The sequence below is a fragment of the Sebastes umbrosus genome, chromosome 7, assembly GCF_015220745.1.
Source record: "Sebastes umbrosus isolate fSebUmb1 chromosome 7, fSebUmb1.pri, whole genome shotgun sequence".
Taxonomy (NCBI): Eukaryota; Metazoa; Chordata; class Actinopteri; order Perciformes; family Sebastidae; genus Sebastes; species Sebastes umbrosus.
Genome location: NC_051275.1, coordinates 14,074,608 through 14,100,928, shown reverse-complemented (window position 1 = coordinate 14,100,928; position 26,321 = coordinate 14,074,608). Strand labels below are relative to the sequence as shown.

The 26,321-nt window shown below is 39.2% G+C and overlaps 3 protein-coding genes across 3 annotated transcripts; all 3 read left to right on the top strand.

Annotated features, from left to right (window-relative positions):
* Nucleotides 1-6,005: 6,005 nt before the first annotated feature.
* On the top strand, nt 6,006-9,854 carry LOC119491777 (extracellular calcium-sensing receptor-like). Its single transcript, XM_037775991.1, has 8 exons — nt 6,006-6,281; nt 6,410-6,496; nt 6,773-7,042; nt 7,202-7,408; nt 7,771-8,046; nt 8,413-8,637; nt 8,742-8,865; nt 8,944-9,854. Exons 1-8 carry the CDS (start codon nt 6,021-6,023, stop codon nt 9,852-9,854), a joined length of 2,361 nt encoding a protein of 786 aa, XP_037631919.1. The 5' UTR covers nt 6,006-6,020.
* A 2,762-nt stretch (nt 9,855-12,616) lies between these two features.
* Nucleotides 12,617-16,721, top strand: LOC119491818 (extracellular calcium-sensing receptor-like). The gene is made up of 8 exons (XM_037776045.1): nt 12,617-12,892; nt 13,021-13,107; nt 13,385-13,654; nt 13,821-14,027; nt 14,640-14,915; nt 15,280-15,504; nt 15,609-15,732; nt 15,811-16,721. The coding sequence occupies exons 1-8, from the start codon at nt 12,632-12,634 to the stop codon at nt 16,719-16,721; spliced, it is 2,361 nt and encodes a 786-aa protein (XP_037631973.1). The 5' UTR covers nt 12,617-12,631.
* A 1,969-nt stretch (nt 16,722-18,690) lies between these two features.
* LOC119491781 (extracellular calcium-sensing receptor-like) lies at nt 18,691-23,052 on the top strand. Its single transcript, XM_037775997.1, has 9 exons — nt 18,691-18,815; nt 19,104-19,398; nt 19,526-19,612; nt 19,756-20,025; nt 20,192-20,398; nt 20,947-21,222; nt 21,619-21,843; nt 21,940-22,063; nt 22,142-23,052. The coding sequence occupies exons 1-9, from the start codon at nt 18,706-18,708 to the stop codon at nt 23,050-23,052; spliced, it is 2,505 nt and encodes an 834-aa protein (XP_037631925.1). The 5' UTR covers nt 18,691-18,705.
* Nucleotides 23,053-26,321: the final 3,269 nt, after the last annotated feature.

Below are 26,321 nucleotides of genomic sequence, written 5' to 3'. Positions count from 1 at the left end.
ACTTTCATGAATTGTTCCTGATTAACTCTGAATCAGCTGCTGAGCAGCACAAAAACAGTAACGACTCATTAATTACTGAGAACTTAAACATAACTTACTGTTTTTGTGTCCCTCCAAGTAAAGTGAGACATAATACTGAATAGTTAATGAGGAGTCCCTCATTACTTAATCATTATCTTTACAATTGATTCCTTTAAAAATTCAGAGACAGCAGAATTCTTAACAGATGTTTTGTTCATCATATTCAGACAACATTTTTATTGAGAGTTACTGATTAACTAATAGTTCACAAGCATTTAGATCCTCATTCATTTTTTAATTACGTAATCATTAACTAATCTTCTGGAAGCCATGACTATGCAATGGTCAACATTATACAGAAAAGAATTGTAACTTATTGTGATTTTGTATTTACTTTAATAATTATTTTCTGCAATTAAGCCTGCATGGATTTGCTGCATGTTTTTCTTAAATGCCTCCTAAATATGATGCTTTTTGGGGTTTGAGTCAGAAGAATAAAATTGAAAATTGGACATACGAATGGGGAAATCTGTCCTGCTCACGTTTCTGCAGAACTGATCATATCTAATGCCAAGTTACTATGGGTGCCAGCCAGATACCATAACACTCCATCAAACAGACACAGAGCAAGGGAAGATGTAATCTTTCACTGAGTGTTTTGGTATGCTGCTACCATCTAGTGGACATCCCCAACTTGACCAGTGACGACATGTATAGCCGCATGAAGTCATTCCACAGCTGGCTGTCGAGGTGGTGTCCAGCAAACGATGTGGGCTTCATTGACAATTGGAACCCTTTCTGGGGAATTCCTGGTCTGATTAGGAGAGACGGCATTCATCCTACTTTGGATGGTGCGGCTCTCTTATCTAGAAATCTGACCAAGATTGTCGGTGGAACAAATCCATGACAAACCAGGGGTCATTCCAGGACGCAGAGCTATAGTCTTACACACTTCTCTGCGCTTCCATTAGAGCAGTTACCCACCCATAGCTTAACCCCAAACCTAACTGAGACTGTGTCTGCCCCACCTAAATTAATTAAATCAAAAGTAAACAGAAGAGGAGTTAAACATAATAATCTAATAAAATCTAACACTAGCACTGCAATAAAGCAACAAAACAGGAGAATTAAATGTGGACTCTTAAATATCAGATCTCTGTCATCTAAAGCTCTACTAGTAAATGATTTAATATCAGATAATCACATTGATTTATTTTGTCTTACTGAAACCTGGCTGTGTCAGGAAGAATATGTCAGCCTAAACAAATCCACTCCCCCGAGTCATATTAATACTCACATTCCTCGAGACACCGGCCGAGGAGGTGGAGTTGCAGCCATCTTCGACTCAAGCCTATTAATAAACCCTAAAACTAAACTAAATTCTAACTCATTTGAAAGCCTTGTTCTTAGTCTTTCACACCCAACCTGGGAAGCACTACAGCCAATTTTATTTGTTATAGTGTACTGCGCTCCAGGCCCATATTCTGAATTTCTATCTGAATTCTCAGAGTTTCTATCAAGCTTAGTCCTGAAAACAGATAAAGTCATTATAGTAGGTGATTTTAATATTCATGTGGACGTTGATAATGATAGCCTCAGTACTGCGTTTATCTCTTTATTAGATTCAATTGGTTTCTCGCAGAACGTGCATAAACCCACTCACCGCTTTAACCACACCCTCGACCTTGTTATGTCATATGGCGTTGAAATTGAACATTTAATTGTTTTTCCACAGAACTCTCTTTTATCAGACCATTATTTAATCACTTTTGAATTCTTATTACTAGACTATACACCATCAGACAAAAGTGTGTACACTAGATGTCTATCCGATAGTGTTGTAGCTAAATTTAAGGAAGCGATTCCATCAGCATTAAATTCAATACCATGTCTCAATATAACAGAGGACTCGTATGTTAATTTTAGCCCTACCCAAATTGATCATCTTGTAGATAGTGCTACAGACTCACTGCGAGTCACACTTGATTCTGTTGCCCCTCTAAAAAAGAAGTTAATAAAACAAAGGAAGTCAGCTCCATGGTATAACCCTCAAACACGCAAATTAAAGCAAGCATCGAGGAAACTGGAAAGGATATGGCTTTCCACCAAACAGGAAGAATCTCATTTAGTCTAGCAAGATAGTCTTAAAACATATAGGAAGGCTCTCTGTGATGCCAGAGCAGCCCATTACTCGTCATTAATAGAGAAAAATAAGAACAACCCTAGGTTTCTATTCAGCACTGTAGCCAGGCTGACAGAAAGTCACAGCTCTATTGAGCCATGTATTCCTACAACCCTCAGTAGTAGTGACTTCATGAGTTTCTTTAATGATAAAATCATAACTATTAGAGACAAAATTAATCACCTCCTACCGTCAACTGGTACCAATTTATCCTCAAACTTAGGAACCTTAGAAACAGCTGTACAACCTGATATATATTTAGACTGCTTTTCTCCTATCGATCTCCACAAACTAACTTCACTGATCTCCTCATCTAAATCATCTACCTGTCTCCTAGACCCTATTCCAACTAGACTGCTTAAAGAAGTTTTACCTCTAGTTAGCACCTCTTTACTGGATATGATCAATGTGTCTTTACTAACAGGCTATGTACCACAGTCCTTTAAAGTAGCTGTAATTAAACCTCTTCTTAAAAAGCCCACTCTTGATCCAGAGGTCCTAGCCAACTATAGACTTATATCTAACCTTCCCTTTACCTCCAAAATACTCGAGAAAGTAGTTGCCAGTCAGCTGTGTGACTTTCTACAGAACAATCATTTATTCGAAGATTATCAGTCAGGATTTAGAGTGCACCATAGCACAGAGACAGCACTAGTGAAAATTACAAATGACCTTCTAATGGCATCGGACAAAGGACTTGTCTCTGTACTTGTCTTGCTAGATCTCAGTGCTGCTTTCGACACCATTGACCATGACATCCTATTATAAAGACTGGAACATTTAATTGGCATTAAAGGAACTGCACTAAGTTGGTTTAAGTCCTATTTATCAGATCGATCTCAGTTTGTACATGTCAACGATGAGTCCTCCATGCACGCCAAAGTTAGTCACGGAGTTCCACAGGGTTCTGTACTTGGACCAATTCTATTTACCTTATATATGCTTCCCTTAGGCAATGTTATTAGAAAACACTCCATAAACTTTCATTGTTATGCAGATGATACCCAATTATATCTATCGATCAAGCCAGACGAAACAAACCAGTTAACTAAACTTCAAGCATGCCTTAAGGACATAAAAACCTGGATGACCTGCAATTCCCTGATGTTAAACTCAGACAAAACTGAAGTTATTGTACTAGGCCCTGAGCACCTCCGAAACAAATTATCTAATGATATAGTTACTCTAGATGGCATTGCCCTGGCCTCCAGCACCACCGTAAGGAATCTGGGAGTTATCTTCGATCAGGATATGTCCTTTAACTCTCACATAAAACAAACCTCACGGACTGCCTTCTTTCATCTACGTAACATTGCGAAGATCAGACACATCCTGTGTCAAAATGATGCAGAAAAATTAGTCCATGCATTTGTTACCTCTAGACTCGATTACTGCAATTCCTTATTATCAGGCTGCTCCAATAAGTCTCTTAAGACTCTCCAGTTGATCCAGAATGCTGCAGCACGTGTACTGACTAGAACTAGAAAAAGAGATCATATTACGCCTGTATTAGCTTCTCTACACTGGCTGCCTGTAAAATCCAGAATAGATTTTAAAATCGTCCTCCTCACCTACAAAGCGCTAAACGGTCAGGCCCCATCATATCTTAAAGAGCTCATAGTACCCTACTACCCCACTAGAGCACTGCGCTCACAGAATGCAGGGTTACTTGAGGTTCCTAGAGTCTCCAAAAGTAGAATGGGAGCAAGAGCCTTCAGCTATCAAGCTCCTCTTCTCTGGAACCAGCTCCCAGTTTCAGTCCAGGAGGCAGACACCGTCTCTACATTTAAGAGTAGGCTAAAGACTTTCCTCTTTGATAACGCTTATACTTAAGCTGCTATAGGCATAGACTGCCGGGGGACTTCCTATGACACACTGTCATAAGGAACTTCCTATGACACACTGAGCTCCCCTCTCCTTCTGTATATACTCATGTCCCATGTCCATGTTGTTACTAACTTCATTCCTTCCCGGGAGTCCTTGTGCCTCCTTGTCTCGCAGCTAACCGTGGAGCGGGGTCACACCTGGAGCGAGGTCATACCTGGAGCGGGATCACACCGGGAGCGAGGTTATACCTGGAGCAGGGGTACACTTGGAGCAGGGTTTCACCTGGATCTTGGTGGTCTCCGGTATTGTGGCTGCATCTGCTGCCGCGTCGGTGCCTGCTTGACACCAACTGCTACCATCCTTAATTAACTACGTCTGTACGAGGGACTACCAATGCTAACGAGGGATTTCCAACACCTAGTGACAATGTGGCAGCCTGGAGAATAACACTTCTCAGTCACTGCCAAAGACATCAAGAGCTCCCAGCAAGCATGCTAATGCTGCAGGAACCAACGCACGGGCATCGATCGCAGGGACGTCCCACACCAACACACATGAACGTACTGAGGAGAGATGCTGGACAGTGCTGGCGAGCTAGCCAGATGTATGGTGGACTGAGACAGCTGGAAGCTCCACTTGAAAGCCCGTCTGGGGACGACCCAATGATATCATTTCTGATAGTTGTATTATCACTCTTTCCATCCACCACTATTGGTTTTGTGTTATCAGTCCTACTTGTATTAGCTATTACAGCTGCTAGGCTACTATTGTGGCTGCTTCTCTATCTCTCTCTCTCTCTCTCTCTCTATCTCTCTCACTCTCTCTCTCTCTCTCTCTCACTCTCTCTCTATCTATCTATCCCCCCAGCCGGTCTCGGCAGATGGCCGCCCGCCCTGCGCCTGGTTCTGCTCCAGGTTTCTTCCCAGTAATCGGGGAGTTTTTCCTGGCCACAGTGCGCTTGGTGGATCCTGTTGGGTCTCTAAACTATGGTGTACGGTCATAGACCTGCTCTATATATAAAGCGTCTTGAGATAACTTCTGTTGTGATTTGACGCTATACAAAAATAAATTGATTTGATTTGATTTGATTTGATACCTGGGTCTAATTTGAGCATCTGGTGAATTTAATTCGGTATGCATATCACACAAAAAATCACACGCAAATTTCAGTAGAGATCAATCATAGCGGTCACCCACAACTTCAACTTTGTTTGGAAAGGTTGCTAAAATTGCTTTGGTGAGACGTTATTAAAAATGCACAAATAATTTTGCCTCAATACAAAATCAATCTGAAAATGAAGTGCATATTAGGCCCTGCCCTTACTTTTGCGTATGCGCTGATGGGTGGTGTGCAGGATTAAACAATGCTACAAGTCAATAAAAGGGGTTGACACTGAGTCAAAAAAGGAGTAGACAGGAGGAAAGCCATGTGGGCATTTTTAGACATCAACCTCCTCTTGCTCATGTACTCTGTGTTGTTATATTCCTACTTTTCTTCTGCTGTGCCCTCGCCTCTCCATTCCACCTCCTGCAGGTTACAGGGACAGTTTAATCTAAATGGGATACACAAGGCTGGAGATGTGGTTCTGGGTGGGCTGTTTCATATCAACTTTTTTTCTTCCTTTCATGACTTGTCTTTTACCTCAGAACCACAACAGCCTACCTGCAACAGGTCAGTCTGTAAGGGAAACAACAAAATGTAGAAACTGGAAGAAGCCAATCTCATTAGTAAAATGTATTTTATATGCTAAGATATCACTCAGTCAGAATTACATTATGTATTCATGCCATTTTAGACAGATCACTTGTCTCCTCTAATTTTATTTTATTCAAGTATTATAATAATTATTTCTATTCAACTGGCTTGTTTGCAAAATCTGTAATTGTGCAAAATGTTCATTTCAGGACAGTTACTGTATCATATTGAATTTTCCAACAATGGTATTTTTTTGTTAGTTTTGATATTCTAGGATTCAGACAGGCCCAGACCATGGCCTTTGCTATTGATGAGATCAACAGAAACTCCAACCTGCTACCTAATGTGACTCTGGGATACAGTCTTTATGATAACTGTGGTGCGCTTTTTGTTGGATTCAGTGGTGCATTATCACTGGCAAGTGGTCTAGAGGAGCAGTTTATATTGGACAAGACCTGTGTAGGAACCCTTCCAGTCCTAGGGATTTTGGGTGATTCTACCTCTACACGTTCTATTGCCATCTCCACGGTCTTAGGTTTGTACAGATTACCAATGGTAAGTTTTCCACCATGATTCTTTTATAGCATTTTAATTTTAAATGCAATGTGAATTGTAAATATTGGACTAAACAGCCGATGAAGGATTTGAATGTTTTTAGGATGTGCAGTCTGTGTCTTTCACAGGTGAGTTATTTTGCCACATGTTCGTGCCTGAGTGACCGGCAAAAGTTTCCATCCTTCTTTAGGACGATCCCAAGTGATGCTTTCCAGGTGACCATCAATTGGCAAAATAAGAATGCATAAACAAAAAAAATATGCACTGAAACATTCCTTAGAAATAACCTCCCTGTACTGCATTGAAAAATATGTTGTTTTTGTGTAATACTTGTCACATTGTTTGTGCTATTGATGGAGCCCTTTGGTCTCAGATAACAAAGCTGAAAGGCACCGCTTAAACACGGTCAATTGTGGAACCCGTTTAGCAGGTTCCCCACTGAGAGATTATTCTGGCCTGTGCATTAATCCCTCCACTCTGTATTTACTTAGGTGCGTGCTATGATTCAGATTCTCAGGCACTTTGGCTGGACTTGGGCAGGTCTGTTGGTTAGTAATGATGATTACGGACTCCACGCCGCCCGATCCTTTCAATCTGATCTGGGTCAGTCTGGAGGAGGGTGTCTGGCCTACTTAGAAGTTTTGCCCAGGGGCAAGGACCCAGCTGAACTAAGGAGAATTGTGGATTTGATGAGGAAATCTTCAGCTCGTGTGGTCATTGTCTTTTCACAACAGAGTCACATGATTAACCTCATGGAAGAGGTTGGACTTGAATTAAAGCTTAATTATAAGTTTATATAATTCTACAAGTTAATGTTTTGATTGTCTGAAATAAGAGGGTTTTACATGCATGAATGAGACAAGACATAATTTGTGTCATCACAGTAAGAATTTATATATTTTATATCATGTAATGCACAGGTGGTGAGGCAGAATGTGACAGGCCTGCAGTGGATGGCCAGTGAAGCCTGGACTGCAGCTACTGTGCTCCAGACCCCCCACCTCATGCCGTACCTGAGTGGAACACTGGGCATTGCCATCCGTCGAGGAGAAATACCAGGACTCAGGGACTTCCTGTTAAGAATACGTACTGACATAAAACACAACAACAGCTATGGAAATAACATGGTGAGTTTAAGTGGAGACACCCCAGGTGTATAGGTTAAAAGTGAAATTGTATGTTTAAATCTGAACATTGGCTAAAGCTAAGTTCAAAATATTTTTTTCATTTTGTTGACATATTAGAGTCAAAGGTTTTTACAAAACTCAATATGAGAAAAACGACCTTTAAAGACATGTATTGTAAAATTCAATACATTTTGAAGACACTCCTGGTGAATCGGGTTAAAATTCGAAAATAACACCATGAAACTTCCATAATGTTTTAGACTGTAGTGTCTCACCTTTACCTTGTAATCTGATCTGGTATTTTTAAGAATAATACAGTATATTGTGATAATTTATAACACACAGTTTTTAATACATTTCAGGTAAATCAGTTTTGGGAACACACATTTCAGTGTAGATTTGCACCACCTCCAGCAGGTTGGGTGGAGGCTGGGGGAGAACTATGCACTGGACAGGAAGATCTAGAGAGTGTGGAGACTGAGTTGTTGGACATTTCAAACCTAAGGCCAGAGTATAACGTGTACAAGGCTGTGTATGCACTGGCGTATGCTCTTGATGACATGCTGCGCTGTGTGCCAGGGAGAGGGCCATTCAGCGGACACAGCTGTGGCAGTTTGCAAAGACTGGAGCTATGGCAGGTGGGATGTCAGTTTACAGTGCACTTGTTTATGTGACTAAATCCAATGCTATCTTCTGGAGTAACATTTCAGGTATATGATTAAATACAAAGCTATGAGATTACTAATCTTGTGAACTGAATAGCAGATAGCTGAAAGGATTTTCCATACTGCTGGGTGACAGCAGTGGATAACAGTATCAGGTCAGCGACAAAAATGTCTTGTCTCTGGGTATACGCTAATATCTTCACTTTAAAGAAAATGCTTTGTTGGAAATGTTAATGTCTACATATGTTCATAGTTGCAGTATACAGTTTGATTATTGAATACTAAATACTGTGTTGTTCACCATGGTCATATAGACTTATTTTTTGTATCTGTTCTTAGCTTGTGTATTACTTGGAAAAGGTCAACTTCACCACACCATTTGGTGATCAAGTGTCATTTGATGAGAATGGTGATGCCTTACCAATATATGATATTATGAACTGGCTGTGGCTCCCTGATGGAACAACTAAAGTTGAGAATGTGGGCGAGGTCAAAGAGTCAGCCAAAGGTGAAAAACTCACACTTGATGAAGACAAAATCTTCTGGAACTTTGAATCCAAACAGGTTATTTCTGCTTTTTCAGACACCTATTTTGTGTACCATGAATGACTCATTATAGCAGTGTAGAAGTATCGTAGAATAACATATATTTATTTTTCTTCTGACAGCCACCGCGGTCAGTGTGCAGTGAGAGTTGTCCACCAGGTACCCGCATGGCCAGAAAGAAGGGGCAACCTGAGTGCTGTTTTGACTGTATCCCTTGTTCTGAGGGAAAGATCAGCAATGAGACTGGTTGGTATTCAGTTTTAAACGTAGCAGTTTGGAGATATAATTTAAGCATGTATCTCAACAACTCCTCTGTTTTTTTAGAATCCATGGATTGCACCAGTTGTCCAGAGGACTTCTGGTCCAGCCCCCAGCGTGACCACTGTGTTCCTAAGAAATCAGAATTCCTCTCCTATCAAGAGCCTCTAGGTATCTGCCTGACAGCCATCACATTCTTGGGCACATTCATCTGTGCTGTTGTCCTGGGCATCTTCATCTATCATCGCAGTACCCCTATAGTACGCGCCAACAACTCAGAACTGAGTTTCCAGCTATTGATATCACTTAAATTATGTTTCCTCTGCTCACTGTTGTTTATTGGTCGTCCCAGGATGTGGACATGCCAACTGAGACATGCAGCATTTGGGATCAGCTTTGTACTTTGTGTCTCATGCATCCTGGTGAAAACCATGGTGGTTCTGGCTGTGTTCAAGGCCTCCAAACCAGGAGGTGGAGCCAGTCTCAAGTGGTTTGGTGCTGTGCAGCAGAGAGGGACAGTTATGGTTCTTACTTCTATTCAGGCAGCAATCTGCACTGCTTGGCTTGTCTCTGCTTCACCAGCTCCTCATAAAAATACTCAATACCACAATGATAAGATAGTTTATGAATGTGTAGTCGGATCCACAGTTGGTTTTGCAGTGTTACTAGGTTACATTGGCTTACTGGCTATCCTCAGCTTCCTACTAGCATTCATGGCGAGGAATCTTCCAGACAACTTCAATGAAGCCAAGTTCATCACTTTCAGCATGCTGATCTTCTGTGCTGTGTGGGTGGCCTTTGTCCCCGCTTATATTAGCTCACCAGGCAAATATGCAGATGCAGTGGAGGTATTTGCCATCCTGGCCTCCAGTTTTGGTCTCTTGGTGGCACTGTTTGGACCCAAATGTTACATAATCCTGCTGAGACCAGAGAGGAACACAAAGAAAGCAATCATGGGTCGGGGCATTGAGTCATAAAACATTCAAACAGAATTATGACTTTTTCTCTATACAATACAAACATAAAGGAATAAAAATATGTTGGTAGAAATAGCAATGTTATTAGTAATTGAGAAAGAAGGCTGATGACAAATAACTTGGATCATGTAGCGTTATTGCATAGAGCAGATTAATCATCTATCAATAATTAATTTCAAAATATGTATTAATAATTAATAACCCAAAATTATTAATCCTAAACTCATGAATTTTTGGTAACATGTGAAGGAAAATAGTGACACTCAGCTTCAAAAATCACACACAATTAGTCTTAAAATCAGAATTTACCCAGGTGCCACCCAATTTTATGAAAACCAAGAACCAAGTTCTGTATAAAATTAAATGTTTATTTCACTAACTACATAACTAAACTACTAACAGAGGATATTGCATAAATTATCGAACAAAAAGAAAAAGGAATACATTAAAAAAAGGATATTTGAAGATATATAGTGAATACAATCATGAACATTTATGGTTAGAAACAAATTAAAGTGACCAGGTCAATTCAGTCACTAATATCTCTGATTGAATTTGTTGTTTGATGTTTGCCTATCAATTGAATTTAGTTTTGGTATTCACAGCTGCATGTGTCTTTGGATGCCTGTGAGCCATTATCTCAAAGGAATGTAGATAGTCTTAAACCCAGGGAGTAGGCCATAAATTATCCTTTGTTTCTTCACTTGTTCCTCCAATTTGTTGCCTCACAGAAAGAGGTTCGCAGCCTCATATCCGGTTTGGGGCCCTTCTCTGTGAAGTTTACATGTTCTCCCCATGTTGGCGTGGGTTGTCTCAGGGATCTCCGGCTTCCTCCCACAGTCCAAAGATATGCAGGTTAGGTTCATTGGTGACTCTAAATGGCCTGTAGGTGTGAATGTCAGTAAGAGTGGTTGTCTGTTTCTACTTGTCAGTCCTGTGATAGTCTGGCGACCTGTCCAGGGTCTAATGAGTACTTCTCTAATAATTCGTAATGGAGTGTTATATAGCATATAATGATGAGTTACTAGATAACAGACAGGGAGAACCTATATTAATGAATCATTAAGTAAAAATTAGTTTGTGAATATTTTTGACTTGATCATACTGACCACTTTCATGACTTGTTCCTGATTAACTCTGAATAAGCTGCTGAGCAGCACAAAAATAGTAACGACTCATTAATTACTGAGAACTTAAACATAACTTACTGTTTTTGTGTCCCTCCAAGTAAAGTGAGACATAATCCTGAATAGTTAATGAAGAGTCCCTCATTACTTAATCATTATCTTTACAATTGACTACTTTAAAAATTCAGAGACAGTAGAATTCTTAACAGATGTTTTGTTCATCATATTCAGACAACATAAACATTAAAATTCACATCCCTGAATATTATCAAGTTGAATATAATTCAAAGAAATTATGAAAAACGTTTTTATTGAGAGTTACTGATTAACTAATAGTTCACAAGCATTTAGATCCTCATTCATTTTTTAATTACGTAATCATTAACTAATCTTCTGGAAGACATGACTATGCAATGGTCAACATTATACAGAAAAGAATTGTAATTTATTGTGATTTTGTATTTACTTTAATAATTATTTTCTGCAATTAAGCCTGCATGGATTTGCTGCATGTTTTTCTTAAATGCCTCCTAAATATGATGCTTTTTTGGGTTTGAGTCAGAAAATAAAATTGAAAATTGGACATACTAATGGGGAAATCTGTCCTGCTCACATTTCTGCAGAACTGATCATATCTAATGCCAAGTTACTATGGGTGCTAGCCAGATACCATAACACTCCATCAAACAGACACAGAGCAAGGGAAGATGTAATCTTTCACTGAGTGTTTTGGTATGCTGCTACCATCTAGTGGACATACTTGGGTCTAATTTGAGCATCTGGTGAATTTAATTCGGTATGCATATCACACAAAAAATCACACGCAAATTTCAGTAGAGATCAATCATAGCGGTCATCCACAACTTCAATTTGGGTTGGAAAGGTTGCTAAAATTGCTTTGGTGAGACGTTATTAAAAATGCACGAATAATTTTGCCTCAATACAAGATCAATCTCAAATTAAATGCATATTAGGCCCTGCCCTTACTTTTGCGTATGCGCTGATGGGTGGTGTGCAGGATTAAACAATGCTACAAGTCAATAAAAGGGGTTGACACTGAGTCAAAAAAGAAGTAGACAGGAGGAAAGCCATGTGGGCATTTTTAGACATCAACCTCCTCTTGCTCATGTACTCTGTGTTGTTATATTCCTACTTTTCTTCTGCTGTGCCCTCCCCTCTCCATTCCACCTCCTGCAGGTTACAGGGACAGTTTAATCTAAATGGGATACACAAGGCTGGAGATGTGGTTCTGGGAGGGCTGTTTCATATCAACTTTTTTTCTTCCTTTCATGACTTGTCTTTTACCTCAGAGCCACAACAGCCTACCTGCAACAGGTCAGTCTGTAAGGGAAACAACAAAATGTAGAAACTGGAAGAAGCCAATCTCATTAGTAAAATGTATTTTATATGCTAAGATATCACTCAGTCAGAATTACATTATGTATTCATGCCATTTTAGACAGATCACTTGTCTCCTCTAATTTTTTTTTATTCAAGTATTATAATTATTTCTATTCAACTGGCTTGTTTGCAAAATCTGTAATTGTGCAAAATGTTCATTTCAGTACAGTTACTGTATCATGTTGAATTTTCCAACAATGGTATTTTTTTGTTAGTTTTGATATTCTAGGATTCAGACAGGCCCAGACCATGGCCTTTGCTATTGATGAGATCAACAGAAACTCCAACCTGCTACCTAATGTGACTCTGGGATACAGTCTTTATGATAACTGCGGTGCGCTTTTTGTTGGATTCAGTGGTGCATTATCACTGGCAAGTGGTCTAGAGGAGCAGTTTATATTGGACAAGACCTGTGTAGGAACCCCTCCAGTCCTAGGGATTTTGGGTGATTCTACCTCTACACGTTCTATTGCCATCTCCACTGTCTTAGGTTTGTACAGATTACCAATGGTAAGTTTTCCACCATGATTCTTTTATAGCATTTTAATTTTAAATGCAGTGTGAATTGTAAATATTGGACTAAACAGCCGATGAAGGATTTGAATGTTTTTAGGATGTGCAGTCTGTGTCTTTCACAGGTGAGTTATTTTGCCACATGTTCGTGCCTGAGTGACCGGCAAAAGTTTCCATCCTTCTTTAGGACGATCCCAAGTGATGCTTTCCAGGTGACCATCAATCGGCAAAATAAGAATGCATAAACAAAAAGCATATGCACTGAAACATTCCTTAGAAATAACCTCCCTTGTACTGCAATGAAAAATATGTTGTTTTTGTGTAATACTTGTCACATTGTTTGTGCCATTGATGGAGCCCTTTGGTCTCAGCTAACAAAGCTGAAAAGCACCGATTAAACATGGTCAATTGTGGAACCTGTTTAGCAGGTTCCCCACTGAGAGATTATTCTGGCCTGTGCATTAATCCCTCCACTCTGTATTTACTTAGGTACGTGCTATGATTCAGATACTCAGGCGCTTTGGCTGGACTTGGGCAGGTCTGCTGGTTAGTAATGATGATTATGGACTCCACGCTGCCCGATCCTTTCAATCTGATCTGGGTCAGTCTGGAGGAGGGTGTCTGGCCTACTTAGAAGTTTTGCCTTGGGGCAAGGACCCAGCTGAACTAAGGAGAATTGTGGATTTGATGAAGAAATCTACAGCTCGTGTGGTCATTGTCTTTGCACAACCGAGGCACATGATTAACCTCATGGAAGAGGTCGGGCTTGAATTACAGCTTAATTATAATATATATTTACAAAATTCTACAATTTAATATTTTGATTGTCTAAAATAAGAGAGTTTTAAACGTGTATGAAAGAGACAAGATATCAAACGTGTCATGACAGTATGAATTTATATATTTTATATAATGCAATGCACAGGTGGTGAGGCAGAATGTGACAGGCCTGCAGTGGATGGCCAGTGAATCCTGGACGACAGGTACTGTGCTCCAAACCCCCCACCTCATGCCGTACCTGAGTGGCACACTGGGCATTGCCATACGTCGAGGAGAAATACCAGGACTCAGGGACTTCCTGTTAAGAATACGTCCTGACATACAACACAACAACCGCTATGGAAATAACATGGTGAGTTTAAGTGGAGACACCCCAGGAGTATAGGTTAAAACTGACATTGTATGTTTAAATCTGAACATTGGATAAAGCTAAGTTTAAAATTATTTTTTCATTTTGTTCACATATTAGAGTCAAAGGTTTTTACAAAACTCAATATGAGAAAACGGCCTTTAAAATTATATATTGTAAAATTCAATACATTTTGAAGACACTCCTGGTGAATTGGTTTAAAAATCTAAGATATCACCATGAAACTTCCCCAGTTGATTACTAACACTAACACAATTATTTTTAGTATTACAAGTTTCTGAAATATTATGTTTAAATATGCAAATGAGGCATTATCTAATGATAACTTTTGGGGATTTTAGGAGAAATCTACAGACAGATATAGACAAAGTGTAGTAAAATAAACACCTAAATTGAATGTTTTCTTTCCACTAGTCTGAAAGAAGACATGTTATGGAAGCAAAATAGCCCAAAATTTAAAAATTTACCAGTTCATGAAAAACAATGTTTCAGACTGTAGTGTCTAACCTGAACCTTGCAATATGATCTGGTATTTTTAAGAATAATACAGTATATTGTGATAATTTATAACACACAGTTTTTAATACATTTCAGGTAAATCAGTTTTGGGAATACACATTTCAGTGTAGATTTGCACCACCACCAGCAGGTTGGGTGGAGGCTGGGGGAGAACTATGCACTGGACAGGAAGATCTAGAGAGTGTGGAGACTGAGTTGTTGGACATTTCAAACCTCAGGCCAGAGTATAACGTGTACAAGGCTGTGTATGCTCTGGCGTATGCTCTTGATGACATGCTGCACTGTGTGCCGGGGAGAGGGCCTTTCAGCGGACACAGCTGTGGCAGTTTGCAAAGACTGGAGCTATGGCAGGTGGGATGTCAGTTTACAGTGCACATATTTATTTGACTAAATCCTATGCTATCTTCTGGAGTAACATTTAAGGTATATGATTAAATAAAAAACTATATGATTACTAATCTTAAAGTGAATAGCAGATAGCTGAAAGGATTTCCCCTACTGCTGGGTGACAGCAGTGGATAATAGTATCAGGTCAGAGACAAAAATGTCTTGTCTCTGCGTATACGCTAATATCTTCACTTTAAAGAAAATGCTTTGTTGGAAATGTTAATGTCTTCATATGTTCATAGGTGCAGTATACAGTTTGATTATTGAATACCAAATACCGGTGTGTTCACCATGGTCATATAGGTTTATTTCTTTTAACTGTTTTTAGCTTGTGTACTACTTGGAAAAGGTCAACTTCACCACACCATTTGGTGATCAATTGTCATTTGATGAGAATGGTGATGCCTTACCAATATATGATATCATGAACTGGTTTGGGCTCCCCGATGGAGGAACAAAAGTTGAGAATGTGGGCGAGGTCAAAGAGTCAGCCAAAGGTGAAGAACTCACACTTGATGAAGACAAAATCTTCTGGAACTTTGACTCAAAACAGGTTATTTCTGCTTTTTCAGACACCTGTTCTGTGTGCCATGAATGACTCATTATAGCAGTGTAGAAGGAGCGTAGAATAACAGATATTTATTTTTCTTCTGACAGCCACCCCGGTCAGTGTGCAGTGAGAGCTGTCCTCCAGGTACCCGCATAGCCAGAAAGAAGGGGCAACCTGAGTGCTGTTTTGACTGCATCCCTTGTTCTGAGGGAAATATCAGCAATGAGACTGGTTGGTATTCAGTTTTAAACGTTGCAGTTTGGAGATATAATTTAAGCATATATCACAACAACTCCTCTGTTTTCTTAGACTCCATGGATTGCACCGGTTGTCCGGAGGACTTCTGGTCCAGCCCCCAGCGTGACCACTGTGTTCCTAAGAAAACAGAGTTCCTCTCCTATCAAGAGCCTCTAGGTATCTGCCTGACAGCCATCACATTCTTGGGCACATTCATCTCTGCTGTTGTCCTGTGCATCTTCATCTATCATCGCAGCACCCCTATAGTACGCGCCAACAATTCAGAACTGAGTTTCCAGCTATTGATATCACTTAAATTATGTTTCCTCTGCTCACTGTTGTTCATTGGCCGTCCCAGGATGTGGACATGCCAAATGAGACATGCAGCATTTGGGATCAGCTTTGTACTTTGTGTCTCATGCATCCTGGTGAAAACCATGGTGGTTCTGGCTGTGTTCAAGGCCTCCAAACCAGGAGGAGGAGCCAGTCTCAAGTGGTTTGGTGCTGTGCAGCAGAGAGGGACCGTTATGGTTCTTACTTCTATTCAGGCAGCAATCTGCACTGCTTGGCTTGTCTCTGCTTCACCAGCTCCTCATAAAAATACTCAATACCACAACGACAACATAGTTTATGAGTGTGTAGTCGGATCCACAGTTGGTTTTGCAGTGTTACTAGGTTACATTGGCTTACTGGCTATCCTCAGCTTCCTGTTAGCTTTCATGGCGAGGAATCTTCCAGACAACTTCAATGAAGCCAAGTTCATCACTTTCAGCATGCTGATCTTCTGTGCTGTGTGGGTGGCCTTTGTCCCCGCTTATATTAGCTCACCAGGCAAATATGCAGATGCAGTGGAGGTATTTGCCATCCTGGCCTCCAGTTTTGGCCTCTTGGTGGCACTGTTTGGACCCAAATGTTACATAATCCTGCTGAGACCAGAGAGGAACACAAAGAAAGCAATCATGGGTCGGGGCATTGAGTCATAAAACATTCAAACAGAATTATTACTTTTTCTCTATACAATACAAACATAAAGGAAGAAAAATGTGTTGGTAGAAATAGCAATGTTATTAGTAATTGAGAAAGAAGGCTGATGACAAATAAATTGGATCGTGTAGCGTTATTGCATAGAGCAGATTAATCATCTATCAATAATTAATATCAAAATATGTATCAATAATTTATAACCCAAAATTATTAATCCTAAAACCATGAATTTTTGGTAAGATGTGAAGAAAAGTAGTGACACTCAGCTTCAAAAATCACAAAGAATTAGTCTTAAAATCAGAATTTACCCAGGTGCCACCCAATTTTATAAAAACCAAGAACCAAGTTCTGTATAAAATTAAATGTTTATTTGACTAATTACATAACTAAACTACTAACAGAAGATATTGCATACTGTAAATGATCAAACAAAAAGAAAAAGGAATACATAAAAAAAGGATAATTGAATATTATTGTGAATACAATCATGAACATTAATGGTTAGAAACAATTTAAAGTGACCAGGTCAATTCAGTCACTAATATCTCTGATTGAATTTGTTGTTTGATGTTTACCTATCAATCAAATTTAGTTTAGGTACTCACAGCTGCATGTGTCTTTGGGTGACTGTGAGCCAACATCTCAAAGGAATGTAGATAGTCTTAAAACCTAGGGAGTAGGCCATACATTATCCTTTGTTTCTTCACTTGTTCCTCCAATTTGTTGCCTCACAGAAAGAGGTTCACAGCCTCAAATCCGGTTTGGGGCCCTTCTCTGTGAAGTTTGCATGTTCTCCCCATGTTGGCGTGGGTTTTCTCCGGGATCTCCGGCTTCCTCCCACAGTCCAAAGATATGCAGGTTAGGTTCATTGTTGACTCTAAATGGCCTGTAGGTGTGAATGTCAGTATGAGTGGATGTCTGTTTCTACGTGTCAGTCCTGTGATAGTCTGGCGACCTGTCCAGGGTCTAATGAGTACTTCTCTAATAATTCGTAATGGAGTGTTATATAGCAGATAATAATGAGTTACTAGAAGATAGACAGGGAGAACCTATATTAATGAATCATTAAGTAAACATTTGTTTGTGAATATTTTTGACTTGATCATACTGACCACTTTCATGACTTGTTCCTGATTAACTCTGAATAAGCTGCTGATCAGCACAAAAACGACTCATTAATTACTGAGAACTTAAACATAACTTACTGTTTTTGTGTCCCTCCAAGTAAAGTGAGACATAATCCTGAATAGTTAATGAAGAGTCCCTCATTACTTAATCATTATCTTTACAATTGACTACTTTAAAAATTCAGAGACAGTAGAAGTCTTAACAGAGGGTTTGTTCATCATATTCAGACAACATATACATTAAAATTCACATCCCTGAATATTATCAAGCTGAATATAATTCAAAGAAATTATCAAAACATTTGTATTGAGAGTTACTGATTAACTAATAGTCACTAGCGTTTAGATCCTCATTAATTTTTTCATTACGTAATCATTAACTAATCTTCTGGAAGCCATGACTATGCAAAGGTCAACATTATACAGAAAAGAATTGTAACTTTTGTGTTTTTGTATTTACTGTTATAATTATTTTCTACAATTAAGCCTGCATGGATTTGCTGCATGTTTTTCTTAAATGCTTCCTACATATGATGCTTTTTTGGGTTTGAGTCAGACAAATAAAATTACAATACAAAATAAATCTCAAATGAAGTGCATACTAGGCCCTGCCCTTACTTTTGTGTAAGCGCTGATGGGTGGTGTGCAAGATTAAACAATGCTGCAAGTCAATAAAAGGGGTTGACACTGTGTCAGAAAAGGAGTAAACAGGAGGAAAGCCATGTGGGCATTTTTACATATCAACCTGCTCATGCTCATGTACTCTGTGTTGTTGTATTCCTACTTTTCTTCTGCTGTGCCCTCCCCTCTCCATTCCACCTCCTGCCGGTTACAGGGACAATTTCATCTAAATGGGATGCACAAGGCTGGAGATATGGTTCTGGGAGGGCTGTTTAAGGTCCACTTCTTTTCTGTCTTTCCTGACCTGTCTTTTACCTCAGAGCCACAACAGCCAATCTGCCACAGGTCAGTATTTCAGGAAAACAAACGAAATGCAGAAGCTAGAAGAAGCCAATCCCATTAGTAAAATGTATTTTATATGATAAGATATTACCTGGTCAGAATTACATTGTGTATTCCTGCCATTTTAGACATATCACTTGTCTCCTCTATTTTTTTGTTAATCAAGTACTGTAATAATTGTTGCATTCAACTGGCTTAATTTTTTGAAAAACCTGTAATTGTGCAAAACGTTCATGTCAGCACAGGTACTGTATCATGTTGTATTTTCCAACAGTGGTATTTGCTTGTTAGTTTTGATATTCTAGGATTCAGACAGGCCCAGACCATGGCCTTTGCTATTGATGAGATCAACAGAAACTCCAACCTGCTACCTAATGTGACTCTGGGATACAGTCTTAATGACAACTGCGTCAACCTAGGAATTGGATTCCGTGCAGCATTGTCATTAGCCAGTGGTCGAGAGGAGCAGTTTATATTGGACAAGACCTGTGTAGGAACCCCTCCAGTCCTTGGGATTGTGGGTGATACTTTCTCTAGTGGTTCTATTGCCATCTCCGCTGTCTTAGGTTTGTACAGATTACCTATGGTAAGTTTTCCACCATAATTCTTTTATATTTTTGAATTTGAAATACAATGTCAATTGTAAACATTGGACTAATCAGCCAATGAAGAAATTGAATGTTTTTAGGATGTACAGTCTGTGTCTTTCACAGGTGAGTTATTTTGCAACATGTTCGTGCCTGAGTGACCGGCAAAAGTTTCCATCCTTCTTTAGGACGATCCCAAGTGATGCTTTCCAGGTGACCATCAATCAGCAAAATAAAAATCCATAAAAAAAAGCATGTGCACTGAAACATTCCTTTGAAATAACCTGTTTAGCAGTTTCCCGACTGAAAGAATATCCTTTCCTGTGCATTAATCCCTCCACTATGTATTTACTTAGGTGCGTGCTATGATTCAGATTCTCAGGCGCTTTGGCTGGACTTGGACAGGTCTGCTGGTCAGTGATGATGATTATGGACTCCACGCTGCCCGATCCTTTCAATCTGATCTGGATCAGTCTGGAGGAGGGTGTCTGGCCTATTTAGAAGTTTTGCCCTGGGGCAAAGACGCAGCTGAACTAAGGAGAATTGTGAATTTGATGAAGAAATCTACAGCTCGTGTGGTCATTGTCTTTGCTCATCAGAGTCACGTTATTAACCTCATGGAAGAGGTCGGGCTTGAATTACAGCTTAATTATAATATATATTTATATAATTCTACAATTTAATATTTTGATTGTCTAAAATAATAGGGTTTTACATGTGTATGAATGAGACAAGACATCAATCGTGTCATGACAGTATGAATTTATATATTTTATATTATGAAATGCACAGGTGGTGAGGCAGAATGTGACAGGCCTGCAGTGGATGGCCAGTGAATCCTGGACTGCAGCTCCTGTGCTCCAGACCCCCCACCTCATGCCATACCTGGGTGGCACACTGGGCATTGCCATCCGTCGAGGAGAAATAACAGGACTCAGGGACTTCCTGTTAAGAATACGTCCTGACATACAGCACAACATCCGCTATGGAAATAATGTGGTGAGGTTAAGTGGAGGCACCCCTGGTGTATGGGTTCAAACATTTAACTAATATATATTGCCAGGAAACTTCCCCAGTTGATTACTTATATTAGGAAAAAAAAAAAATGTATTACAAGTTTTCTGAAATTTTATGTTTATATCTGAACATTGGATAAAGCTAAGTTCAAAATTGTTCTTTCATTTTGTTTAAATATTAAAGTGAAAGATCTTTACAAAACTCATTTTTAAGAAAACGGCGTACAAAGAAATGTATTGTAAAATTCAATACATTTTGAAGACACTCCTGGTGAATTGGGATAAACATCTAAGATATCACCATGAAACTTCCCCAGTTGATTACTTACACTAAGACAATTATTTTTTGTACTACAAGTTTTCTGAAATGTTATGTTTAAATATGCAAATGAGGCATTAACTAATGATTACTTTTTGGCAATTTAAAAGAAATCTACAGACACATATAGACAAAGTGTATTAATCTGGTATTTGTAAGACTAATACAGTATGTTGTCATCATGTATAACACAAAGTTTTTAATACATTCAGGTAAATCAATTTTGGGAATACACATTTCAGTGTAGATTTGCACCAGCTCCAGCAGGTTGGGTGGAGGCTGGGGGAGAACTATGCACTGGACAGGAAGATCTAGAGAGTGTGGAGACTGAGTTGTTGGACATTTCAAACCTCAGGCCAGAGTATAACGTGTACAAGGCTGTATATGCTCTGGCGTATGCTCTTGATGACATGCTGCGCTGTGTGCCAGGGAGAGGGCCTTTCAGCGAACACAGCTGTGCCAGTTTGCAAAGACTGGAGCTATGGCAGGTGGGATATCAGTTTACACTCCACAAGTTCATAAGACTAAATCCTATGCTATTTTCTGGAGTAATATTTCAAATATAGGATTAAATACAGTTCTATGAGATTACTAATCTTAAAGTGCATAGCAGATAGCTGAAACAATTCCCCCACCATAAGGTGACTGCAGTGAATAATATTATCAGGATAGAGTGTATTGTCACTGGGTATACAGTAATATCAGTGACTTCAATTTAATGGAAATGCTTTGTTGGAATTGTTGATATCTTCATATGTTCATAGGTGCAGTAGGCAGGTTGATTAATGAATATTAGATACCACTGTGTTCACCGTGGTCATAAAGAATTGATTTTTCATCTGTCCTTTTTGATTTTCCTCTATCCGTTATTCTGATATTCTTAGCTTGTGTATTACTTGGAAAAGGTCAACTTCACCACACCATTTGGTGATCAAGTGTCATTTGATGAGAATGGTGATGCCTTACCAATATATGATGTCATGAACTGGCTGTGGCTCCCTGATGGACGAACTAAAGTTGAGAGTGTGGGCGAGGTCAAAGAGTCAGCCAAAGGTGAAGAACTCACACTTGATGAAGACAAAATCTTCTGGAACTTTGAATCCAAAGAGGTTGCCTTTAATTTTTCAGACACCTATTTTGTGTACCATGCATGACTTGTTATAGTTATTTGACTTAATAACAGATGCGTAGTTTTCTCCCTACAGCCACCCCGGTCAGTGTGCAGTGAGAGCTGTCCTCCAGGTACCCGCATGGCCAGAAAGAAGGGGCAACCTGAGTGCTGTTTTGACTGCATCCCTTGTTCCGAGGGAAAGATCAGCAATAAGACTGGTTGGTATTCAGTTTTAAATACTGCAGTTTGAAGATATAATTTAAGCATTAATCTTAACACTATCAATGTTTTCTTAGACTCCATGGAGTGCACCAGTTGTCCAGAAGACTTCTGGTCCAGCCCCCAGCGTGACCACTGTGTTCCTAAGAAAATAGAGTTCCTCTCCTATCAAGAGCCTCTGGGTATCTTCCTGACAACCACCACATTGTTGGGCACATTCATCTGTGCTGTTATCTTGGGCATCTTCACATATCATCACAGCACCCCTATAGTACGCGCCAACAATTCAGAACTGAGTTTCCAGCTTTTGATGTCACTTAAATTATGTTTCCTCTGCTCACTGTTGTTTATCGGCCGTCCCAGGATGTGGACATGCCAGCTGAGACATGCAGCATTTGGGATCAGCTTTGTACTTTGTGTCTCATGCATCCTGGTGAAAACCATGGTGGTTCTGGCTGTGTTCAAGGCCTCCAAACCAGGAGGTGGAGCCAGTCTCAAGTGGTTTGGTGCTGTGCAGCAGAGAGGGACAGTTATGGTTCTTACTTCTATTCAGGCAGCAATCTGCACTGCTTGGCTTGTCTCTGCTTCACCAGCTCCTCATAAAAATACTCAATACCACAATGACAAGATAGTTTATGAGTGTGTAGTCGGATCCACAGTTGGTTTTGCAGTGTTACTGGGTTACATTGGCTTACTGGCTATCCTTAGCTTCCTGCTAGCATTCATGGCAAGGAATCTTCCAGATAGTTTCAATGAGGCCAAGCTCATCACTTTCAGCATGCTGATCTTCTGTGCAGTGTGGGTGGCCTTTGTCCCCGCTTATATTAGCTCACCAGGCAAATATGCAGATGCAGTGGAGGTATTCGCCATCCTGGCCTCCAGTTTTGGTCTCTTGGTTGCACTGTTTGGACCCAAATGTTACATAATCCTGCTGAGACCAGAGAGGAACACAAAGAAAGCAATCATGGGTCGGGGCATTGAGTCATAAAACATTCAGACAGAATTAATATTTTTATCTATACAATACAAACATAAAGGCAGAAAAATGTGTTGGTAGTAATAGCAATGTTATTAGTAATTGAGAAAGTAGGATCATTTAGCGTTATTGCATAGAGCAGATTAATCATCAATCAATAATTAATATCACAATATGTATCGTAAAATGTGAAGGGGAATGGTGACACTCAGCTTCAAATATCACAAACAATTAGTTTTAATATCAGAATTTACCCAGGTGCCACCCCATTCTATAAAAATAAGGACAAATTTATAATGTTATATTAATCAATTGAGTCTCATAATCTCAGGGTTGCTACGGCGTTCTTGGGCATGGTGAACAGCGATTCAAATTGTTTATTTACACAAACAAATCAAATAACAAAGTTCTTTATCAAATTAAATGTTTATTTGACTAACTACATGACTAAACTACTAATAGGGGATAATTGAATGAATCATAAAACAAAAGGAAAAAGGAATAAATTGAATAAAGGATAATTGAAGGATTACAGTGAATACAATGTTGATCATTTATGGATAGAAACAAATTAAATGTTACCAGGTCAATTGAGTGACTGATATCTTTCTTTTTGGAATTTGTTGTTTGATGTTTGCTTATCAATTCAAATTAGTTTTGGAATTAATGCATCATTCAGCAGCAGATAAGATAAGAACCATCGAGGAAGATTGTGAAGCAGTTTCATATTATAAATTTAAGCGTGGTCTAATTTACGTTTAGAATTTATTGATGGATTTCCTAATTCTTCTTGCATCTAATATTAACTATCAATTTCTTAAAATTACCTTATTTAATAAATGACTATAAATGTGTTTATTAGTCTAATCGTCAAACGCTGTCACCTCTGAAAATGTATTTATATATCACCTTTGATGAGTAGATTGGTGGATTGTGCTGTATGGAGTGGCTTGAGGGGTCTCTCAGATCAAAATGTACTTTATTTAAAGTCGTTCTTTCAGGCAAGCAGCCCGTGTCCCCGGTTGTGTTATTTCTTTTGTTTCACATAATTAATTATTCCAAATAATCAATTGAATTAAAAGGAATTAACCAATTACACAACACAGATAAACCTTGATATCAAAACATGTAGCTATACAAACACTAAAGAGAAAGGCCTATACAGACATAGGCAAAATCATTGGTACCCTTCCGTTAAAGAAAGAAAAACCAACAATGGTCACTGAAATAACTTGAAACTGACAAAAGTAATAATAAATAAAAATTCACTGAAAATTAACTAATGAAAATCAGATATTGTTTTTGAATTATGGTTCAGCAGAATCATTTAAAAAAACAAACTAATGAAACTGGCCTGGACAAAAATGATGGTACCCTTAACTTAATATTTTGTTGCACGACCTTTTGAGGCAATCACTTCAATGGAGTGATTTCTGTAACTCTCAATGAGACTTCTGCACCTGTCGACAGGTATGTTGGCCCACTCCTCGTGGGCAAACTGCTCCAGCTGTCTCAGGTTTGAAGGGTGCCTTCTCCAGACTGCATGTTTCAGCTCCTTCCACAGATGTTCAATAGGATTTAGATCAGGGCTCATGGAAGGCCACTTCAGAATAGTCCAATGTTTTGTTCTTAGCCATTCTTGGGTGTTTTTAGCTGTGTTTTGGGTCATTATCCTGTTTGAGGACCCATGACCTGCAACTGAGACCAAGCTTTCTGACACTGGGCAGCACATTTCGCTCCAGAATGCCTTGATAGTCTTGAGATTTCATTGTACCATGCACAGATTCAAGACACCCTGTGCCAGATGCAGTAAAGCAGCCCCATAACAAAACCGAGCCTCCTCCATGTTTCACATTAGGTACAGTGTTCTTTTCTTTGGATGCTTCATTTTTGCGTCTGTGAACATAGAGCTGATGTGACTTGCCAAAAAGCTCCAGTTTTGTCTCATCTGTCCAAAGGACATTCTCCCAGAAGCTTTGTGGCTTGTCAATATGCATTTTGGAAAATTCCAGTCTCGCTTTTTTATGATTTGGTGTCCTCCTCGGTTGTCTTCCATTAAGTCCACTTTGGCTCAAACAGTGACGGATGGTGCGATCTGACACTGATGTACCTTGACCTTGGAGTTCACCTCTAATCTCTTTGGAAGTTGTTCTGGGCTCTTTGGTTACCATTCGTATTATCCGTCTCTTCAATATGTCATCAATTTTCCTCTTGCGGCCATGTCCAGGGAGGTAGGCTACAGTCTCATGGACCTTAAACTTCTGAATAATATGTGCAGCTGTAGTCACAGGAACATCAAGCTGCTTGGAGATGGTCTTATAGCCTTTACCTTTAACATGAAGGTCTATAATGTTCTTTCTGATCTCCTGAGACAACTCTCTCCTTAGCTTTCTGTGGTCCATGTTCAGTGTGGTACACACCATGATACCAAACAGCACAGTGACTACTTTTCACCCTTTAAATAGGCAGACTGACTGATTACAAGTTTGAAGATACCTGTGATGCTATTTACCGGACACACCTTAGTTTATCATGTCCCTATAGTCACATTATTTTACATATTTTCTAGGGGTACCATCATTTTTGTCCAGGCCAGTTTCATTAGTTTGTTTTTTAAAATGATTCTGTTGAACCACAATTCAAAAGCAATGACTGATTTTCATTAGTTAATTTTCAGTAAATTTTTATTTATTATTACTTTTGTCAGTTTCAAGTTATTTCAGTGACCATAAATTTTTCTTTCTTTAACGGAAGGGTACCAACAACTTTGCCTACGTTTGTACATGGTGATAAATATGTGCGCTTATTACACAGTAAATGAAGGGATAAGATTATTTTCAGAGCATATCAAACAGTCATCCAGTGTGGGTGAGAGCAACCGAGAAGAGGGAGCGGTTGCTCTGAAAAAGACAGACTGCTGGGTTTATGAGACTGTGAGCTTTGATGAGATAAAAGTTACCAACATAACATGAAACTAAAGGAAATGTAAGCAGAGTTAATTATCATGAACTTAATTATATAACTGAAGCATTAGTGTGCACCTGAATTTCTGTTTAAGATCTCTGGGGACGTATAATATACACACGTACAAATATTTATGTAGCAGGATCTCATCAAGTGATTAATATAAAGGAAATGTTTTATCTACAGCTTATGATTAACTACTTATCAGCATGAGTATTTGAGTTATCTAAATTAAAAATGAGTGAAACTAGAAAAATTTAACTAAACCAACTGAGTCACAAATGTGGATTTCCAAAAGAAGGCAGGGAGAGGACAGA